Source organism: Larimichthys crocea, chromosome XV (genome assembly GCF_000972845.2).
Source record: "Larimichthys crocea isolate SSNF chromosome XV, L_crocea_2.0, whole genome shotgun sequence".
Taxonomy (NCBI): domain Eukaryota; kingdom Metazoa; phylum Chordata; class Actinopteri; family Sciaenidae; genus Larimichthys; species Larimichthys crocea.
In genome coordinates, this window is record NC_040025.1 from 1364449 (window position 1) to 1372720 (window position 8272).

Consider the following 8272-nt stretch of genomic DNA (forward strand, 5'->3'; position numbering starts at 1 on the left):
GCAAACCTCTTCACTCTCCTCCTACTTGTTATACTTTATGAGGTGTCTCTAGATTGACTACATCAGACTACCCATTAGATAGCCATAGCCTGAAGGTGACTACATATGTTAAATTCATTTATCACATACCTTGCTTCCTCTTCACTGTCTCGTCACATCTTACAAAGAGACTCAAAGAGGAGAGGTTCATATCACAAACCAACAAATTCTGAAGTTCAACACATGCAACTGTGCTTCTGTGTTGCTGTATCAGTTTTTTTTCTATATAACTGGCATGCATGTTCCAGTCAAGTGAACACTGTATATTTGTGTGATGCTTTGGTTGACTTGGCAACACTGCCATCTCATGGTGATCAGAGTAAAAAATTTAAAAAAAATGTTTTTCTTTATTAGAAATGGTTTATTAATTAAGCAAGACATGTTATCACCATCGTTCTCTGCCATATTTATTCAATCCATATGATATTGTTCCTGTCAGCCATCATCATCACCATCATTTTATTAAAAATGCATATGCACAGCATAATGAAATCATATCATCACATGCTGATTAAAGCTAATGTATTGTACCGAAAACCACAAAGCTTTGTTGACTTGTTTTCAGACGTCTTGTTAATCCCATCATATATTAAAGAGATTGACAGTTCATGTTAAACTTGTTGAGCTGCCTTTCCTCAGTGGAGAAACCTGCTTTGACTGAAACACCTTTTTTATCAAAGGGAGTTGCATAAATCCATCTCTGATCTTTTCATTTGGGACATAGTCTTTTCTGTTGTGGTCTATTTCCAGTCACTGAACCTCCAGAGAGCCGAGACTGTCTCTGAACGGGACTGAGATGCAGGAGATGGCAGATGGATTCAACTTTTCTCTTGGTGTGTGAAAGCCATTTCCCCCCTGAGGGCAAAACTGATGCCTCACGGCATTTTAACCTTTTCTATACCTGGACATCTCTCTGATCTTCCTCCCTCTTATTACTCCTTTCTGTGTCTGTATGAAGGTTTTGCTCTCCACCACATTCCTCTCTACCCGCTTCCTCTTCCACCTCCTCCCCATCCGTCTTGGTTCGACACCGGACCACCAAAGCAGCACACCTTCCTGATTCCCCTACCGACTGCTCGCACTGCACAACAAATATTCGATAAAGCTCCAAGAGAACAATAAGTATGTTCTTACAGGTGAAAAAGATCATCAGCTGGTTGAGTACCTGCTCTTGGACCATGAGGTAGAGACGGTAAAGCAGGAATGGGCCATCTTGAAGTCCCACTGTGAGCAACAAGCTCCACACTTCACTGGAGCAGCAAGAGGTGAATGCTGATGGAGTACCTGGACAGCAGGAGCAACCACATACGCTCCTCTGTGCAAGTTCACCCTTTGGGGGTTGTGTCTGGGTGAGCACCAGAGGAAACTGCATGAGTGCCCAAGAGAAGAGGGCCAAGCCGATGATAACAACCACTCGGTTGGTTTTGACCTCCGGTTCCTTGAAGGTGTCGAAGATGTCCAGGATATCAGCACCCAGACCAACATAGACCATGAGGAGCTGGGAGAGCTGGTCACGAGACATGTCCCCCTTGGGCATCAGCCAGCGGCCCAGAACCAACACTATGAGCATGGTCTGCTCCAGTCCAGCCACCCAAATCTCTGGGTCCAGCTCCACAATGCCCTGGGTGAAGGAAACAGCACTGTTAACACCTAAATTTCCCATAGTTTGTAATTTTTATTCTTTTCACAGTGGCTTTTTCTAAATCAATCATTCATATTATAATATGTATATATATTTAAGTATACAGTATTACAATATTATATCTTTGTATATGAGAAAGTTAAATGTGTAATCAAAGAAACACTATCCAACATCCATCAATCTATTTTCAATGTAATTCCGACTAGTGAGTCAGATCATCATTGTGTCAGGGTTCATTGAGTTTATCCCGACAGCACCCCTTGACACTTCACAACGTTATGTCTTCAAGTTTCAAAAGCTGCCACCCAGCCTCAAGCACAGCCAAGGGGCAAAAAAGCTCCCAAATCCTACATGAAAGAAACTGCACTAAAATCACCCCAAAAGGGGAGAGATCTGAGAGTTTTTCCAGCACAAGCCTATCTGGTCTTCATCACAATGTGTCTATTACACGTTTCCTGCAACTAATAGTTTATCCACCCCCTCACTAGATTTAAATCTTATCTGATATCAGGTGTTGCTTTAATGCGGCTGCGTGGAGGGTAAAGCACGGAGGGCAGTTTTGTGTTGGGATGCCTACCGCTGTGATCGGGATGTGAGCCAGCAAATGAAGCTCAGGCCCTGAGGAATTGTTGACAGGCAGCTTGGACTGTAGCAGGCTCAGCTCCAGAAACCAAATGGACGGGATGACAGTACTGAGGTAGAGGAAAACCATGGGGGAGAACCTAAAAGAGGACCGCCAAAGGAGAGGGAGGGTGGGGGTGGGGGAAGGTTATTTTTAGTAGCTGTTTTTTTTTTTTTTTTCCACCACCCACTAAAGAAGAAAGAGTCCCCTTTTTTTCTCCCAAAAGAAGCACTGAATTTCAGACAGGCAATTATTCTCATCATATATGCAAATCCCACTTGACAGTGCAAAGCCTTCTCCATGAGGAGAGAACTTCAAAGTAAGACTCAGTGAGAAAGAAAGAGGCCCGGAGAAAGCTTGCGTCTGAGGATGTTCACTACGTCATGTGCCAGAGAGCTACAGCTTTTGAATGAGATGCAACTTGGTGTTGAATGAAGAGGGGTACTAAATGCTCATTTCCTTTAGAGTTGATGGTTGATGTCAGTTTACTCAAATCAAATTTTTTTTAAGGAAAAAAAAGCTGGTCAGAAGTAACTTGAACCAGCAGCAGATATTTTCTCCATGACTGGATGGTGACAGAGACATGATACAGTAGCAAGCTCAGAATATCAGCTCGGAGAGAGACAGAGCAATAACAAAGCAGAGGAATAGATTTGTATTTGATAGGCAGTGAAAGAGAGAAGGAGCTGCAGACGATAACAGAGAATTTAGTGGCACAGAACATTACAGGCCTTGCACAGGCTGCCTCTTGCTGCCCTAGGCAGATGGGTTGTAAAGTGTTCACACAATTACAAGTTCAGAAGTTATTTACTCCCCACTCCAAACAGGTTTACAAAGTCTGGATACAACACCTCAATCCCCATGTCACCTCTTTAAAAGAGAGCAAAAAGTAATTGCCAAGCAGGTGGTTTGTACATGCTAATTTAGAACCAAATTGGCCCATATTTGTTTTTTGAAGCAGAGAGAACCTTTTGGCGCCTATTAAATGAATTGTTGTTGTTTAACAATTAAAAGTGCACTCCAACAATTCAACACATCAAGATAAGTTTGTGTAGCTTGAGAAACAGTTGTGTAATGTCTTTGTAAAGTTGTAGAGGCATTGACCCTTGTTGATGTCATCAGCGACTGCAAGATGTGGACATTTACCAGACAGGGATGGTCTAACAAAGAGACACATTATGCATTATGGAAAATGTAGGACCCGACATTTTTGGAATTTGATCCTTACTAGGGACCTAAGGTAAAGATACCACACCTCCCAGTTTGATTTTGAGCAATACTAAAATGGAGTAGCTCTTCAAAACAATTGTTCTGTAGTCTTGGTTAGATAGAAGATCATTATTATAAGCTAGCTTTGGTGATCCTCTGGCTTTTCCTGTAGCGCTACCTGTGAGCCTTTTTTCCTTGTCGAATTATCAGATATTATCATTCCAACATGCTAAACTAAGTCTTCTTCTGTTGGAGCTACAATTTCCTAATATAAGCTCAATATTTTTAATTTGCCTCTCATTCACCCATTTAAACTATGTTGCCAAGCAGCTTGGGGTCCAGTGTCTTGCTTAAGGACCACCAACCATGCAAATAATGAATCTCCTGCTCTACTTATTAGCCACAGCCATGAATTACTTCCTTCCAAAGTAAGCTTTGTGTAATATAGGTACTCCATATACCAGTGTACTACTGCTAATACAATAATAAGACTAAAGACTAATCAGACTAATCCTGATATTAAAACTGATATGATGAGTAATGTAAAGTCATGTTAAATGTTCTGCATGTGTCACATAAGTGTTACCATTTCCACTCAGCGTTTCGGGTGCACTTCAGGGTGACAGCCATTTCCACACCCAGCAGAGCCACGCCCGTCAGCAACAGCCAATAAAGTGGCTCCTCTTTAATGGCCACCACACGCCACACTGTGACCACACCATGGACTGCAAACAGGAAGCGACTCAGCAAAGCCAGCAGGACGTTCAGGAGTCGACACATCATCCCCAAGCAGAAAACCTATGCGGATGATAACTTTATTATGAATCATTGGCGTTATGATACACACTGTAACTTGATGAAAACTGAGTTTAAATGCGTTTATCATCCAAAACATTCCTAGATTTAAACCATTATTAGATTGTTTGGTCTTGTTTTATAGTGACTGAGCAACTGACTACTGATTTACATTATGTCAGAGGGGTTATACGATATTAAATGTCTGAGGGGAAAATTACATTTTTTGTGCCATGTTTGTTTTTCAACAAATCAGTCTTGCAAGGTTGATGAAAGTTGAGGCTGATTCAGCATTTTGGCAGAAAGCTCACACAGTATACAAGGAACAGCCAAATAAAGCTATTAATGAGTCTAAAGATGTGAGTCAACAATTTTAAGGATCAAATTGATGATGAAATTGCCAATAGAGAGAAAACAAGTTACTTTACTCTTCAAAATTTTGTTAACAATGTCAAAAGTTGCAACAGTAAAGTGCTTTATGTTGTTTTGAAGCTAATATAGTTTTGCTATTGTATCACAACAACAAACTTAATGTCCAGCAGTAAACACTTTTGCAGAGTAAAGGATGGACAAGTGCCAAAGGCCACTTCAGTTTGATTGTATTTTGCAATAAATTTAAAGGAATAAACTCACACAGGAGTCAGTAAGTGTCAAGCAGCCAAAAACTAAATCAGTCATGAAAAATTGGTAAAAGCTAATGTAACCATCTGCATCATTACACACACACACACACACACACACACACACCCGGTTCAGCTTTCATTATCAATAACTATTACATGATGTCAGTGTGCAAGCAGTCCTCGCTGTCAATTAGTCAGCAGGATAAAAGCTTCTGAGCTTTGGGAGAATTCAAAGCAAGCAGTGATTAGTAAGCAAGTTAGAAAAAACAGTCTGCAGTCAATATTAAAGGACTCCAGGAGGCTTTGCTTAAATCTGATCTCTGCACCTCTGTGGATTAATGTGATGACTTGATGATTTGAAAGTGTTCCCATGGGGTGTGTCTTGGTTGCCTATTGATTTGGATGGATGCCATATAACATGGTTCAATTTAGAGACAGGGACTCTCATTCCCCTGGTTTCCTGTTTCTATTGACACTGTCACACACACCATTTCAAACCACTTTCTCAGTTTTCTTTTTTTAAATCAGTAAACCATTTAGAAATTTTAGAAATATATCTAAACGTATGTACAGTGTCAACTGGCTTTGATTTCTCTGAAATGAATGAATGTAAGTTCCAAACATCTTTTTTCTAGTGGTATGTAGTTGCTGATTGCAACCCCCTTGCTCCACTCAGTCTAAAACACCCTATTTTTAGCCAGTGTTTTGTTTGTCCATTCTGGGATACTGTAGAAACATGGCAGACTTTGTGTAAAAGGATCCATAGTATCTGTAGATATAAAAGGCTAATTCTAAGATAACAAAAACACACTAATGAAAACATAATTATGCATATTATATTCAGTTTCTGCCATATTCTGTAAATAGAGCCCTTCTAAATTTGACACACTGGACCTTTAATGCAATTAATGTTTATTATATAATGTGTTATGTATTATATTATATGATTGCCATGGCAACAGCTCATGAGGAGGTGATTTTATTAGTAGTTTATAAATAATTTTGTAATGCTGTACAGATCAGATATAGACAATTATTGCGAACAATGTCTAGGTTGTAAAAGATCTCTGTCTGGAGTTGCAGATGTCAGTAAGTCATTAATAAGGAGTTGTGTTTTTCTTACCTTCTAGGCCGTCAAGACTGCAGTCAAACTGTCGTCCTTTAATGAAAACCATGGACCAAGTCACTGATAAATGGTCACAGACTTCTTACTTTCAGCAAAAATCAGTAAGTCGTCATCAAGAAAGGGTTTTTACAAGAATCCATCAGGTCTACCCTTGTAAATCAGTCCAACAGCACTGATTAATTAAAAAGCTGAAAAGAAGAAATTTAAAGTCTCTTATATAAATGTCTGATGACTGTAAGATTCTGCCTTAGTCTTGTACCTGCTGACACAAATCACTTTTCTAGGACTCTTTAACAGTGAATTGAATTAAACATGAATCCAACTCAGGTCTCTCAATAACTGTTATCTTCTATGTCAAAAAATTGTCACAGCGTTGTGTGCTGTTATTGTGAATACTAATATACCTTAAACAGAATTCATGCAATATGTATGGTGCAATTGCATGCAGGACAAACCTCCTGCATAAGCCAGACTCCTAGGCGAGATGGGATGAGATCAGATTCTTCAGTTTGTTTCCCAAAAGTTCTCAGACACGGCAGAGAAAATGACAATACCAGAACAGTCACACGCAGTGTCTGGACCTGTCTGACTTTGACTTTTAAATGGAAGCCACCTCCTATAGACTCAGACATGTCACAAGAGGTGTTTGTGTTCCTGTGTGTGTATGTGTTCAGTGGGGAGTGCCTACTTTTCAAGTCCACTTGAGTATAGTATCACTGAGCTGTGGTGTATACGTGTGTGTCCCCGTCCCCTTGGTGCCATTGTAGGAGATAACATTTCCTGGCCCCCTGCGCCCACATCTTCATCACCATCCGTCATGATGTCATCTCTCCTGGCCCAGAACAAAGTTATCTCCCTGGGAGAAGCCGACTTGCCGCGCTCCCTGTTCAGAGAGCACCCAGCACTGCCCTGCTCCCACCCATGCATGATCTGCCTCTGCACTGCTTACCCTGATAACAGACTCCCTCCCTGGCCTCTGTACACACAAAAACATGAAGCAAGAGTGAATGGAGATGCTGATGGCCCCCTGCGTAACCACTACAGGAGTGAGAGCGTATGTTACTGCTATTGCATCAGAATAAGGATGTTGCGTGGGTTGATGCTGTCTACAAACGTCAGTCCACAAAAACTGCTAAAAGTGGAACAAAGATGGATGACTCACAGTATGTTTTGTGTTATTTCATAGTGGGTGAATTCTAAACATTGGTCAGATATCTAATGGTATTTCCTCACTATCAATGAGGCCTTAAACCTGCATCTCCTGATTTTTTTTTTGTTACTTGGGGGAAGTTGAAACAAGCTGTAAGCGCAGAAAGAATCCAGCAGACATGGATGCACTCTTTTCTTACCTGTTTTCTTTTCCACCACACAGCTCATCCAGTCACTGACTATGTCTGTCTCCTGTTTGATCATGGACAGGTAGTGTGTAGTTTTAGAGAGATTATATCAGAGTTTTGTTTGCTGAAAACAGCTGAAAGCTGCGGGCAGTAAAACCAAAACAATAGGCTTAAAGACACAACAAAATCTCCATAGTATAGTCAGGGTTCATTACTGTGAGTGACACATTCGATATTACACAGTAATTTGATAGTCAGTCAAAAATATTGATTATAGCAGCTGTAAGGTGTGTTCAGACAGAACGAGATGCAGATTTTAAAGCCAACACGACTGCATATGAAGTCAGTGCTTGGATGTAAAAGTATTTGCCTGCCGTTTGTCTTTTGTCTGAGGTTTTATAACTTAAATTTATGAACATATATGGATCCAAAAAAAGGAGGGAGATGTAGAGAAAATTACAGAGAACCTTGTGAAAAGTTTAAGAGCGCTCTGTCTGAGCTGAGCACACTCTTCACACATGGTTGGTGGCATATATTAGCTAAAATTAGTACATTCACTGTTTGCAGTGAATAAATATGGACTGCTACAGTCAATAAAGCAAGATGAAAGTTGACTTCACAGTCTGAACCCATTTTAATAATGGCATTATGTCTGTCTTAGTCAGTCAACATGACAACATGTACAGGGCATATTTCTGTTCATTTTAATATGGATATTCAGTCTAATGTCCTCAGGAATTTATTTCACATTGACCAGTCAACCTCACACATGAGTCATTTGTGTACTGTGCCATTGATTACGGGTGTGCAGGTTGGGATGGTGAATGTACATGTAGAATGTCTGAGGCCTGCTGAAGACTGGAAATCGTGTGTTATGTG

At 40.4% G+C, this 8272-nt stretch overlaps 1 protein-coding gene across 1 annotated transcript; it reads right to left on the reverse strand.

Annotated features, from left to right (window-relative positions):
- Positions 1–934: 934 nt before the first annotated feature.
- Positions 935–4292, reverse strand: LOC113747713 (transmembrane protein 26). Its single transcript, XM_027288533.1, has 3 exons — positions 4099–4292; positions 2259–2403; positions 935–1660 (listed from the first exon to the last, which is right to left on the reverse strand). The coding sequence occupies exons 1-3, from the start codon at positions 4290–4292 to the stop codon at positions 935–937; spliced, it is 1065 nt and encodes a 354-aa protein (XP_027144334.1).
- Positions 4293–8272: the final 3980 nt, after the last annotated feature.

Excerpts from the sequence above, each read along its gene's own strand:
- LOC113747713 (XM_027288533.1), bottom strand. The coding sequence starts at position 4,292 with ATGTGTCGACTCCTGAACGTCCTGCTGGCTTTGCTGAGTCGCTTCCTG. Across the intron at positions 2,404-4,098 it reads CGAAACGCTGAGTGGAAATG|GTTCTCCCCCATGGTTTTCC; the intron begins GTAACACTTATG and ends GTCCTCTTTTAG. Across the intron at positions 1,661-2,258 it reads CTCACATCCCGATCACAGCG|GGCATTGTGGAGCTGGACCC; the intron begins GTAGGCATCCCA and ends TCCTTCACCCAG.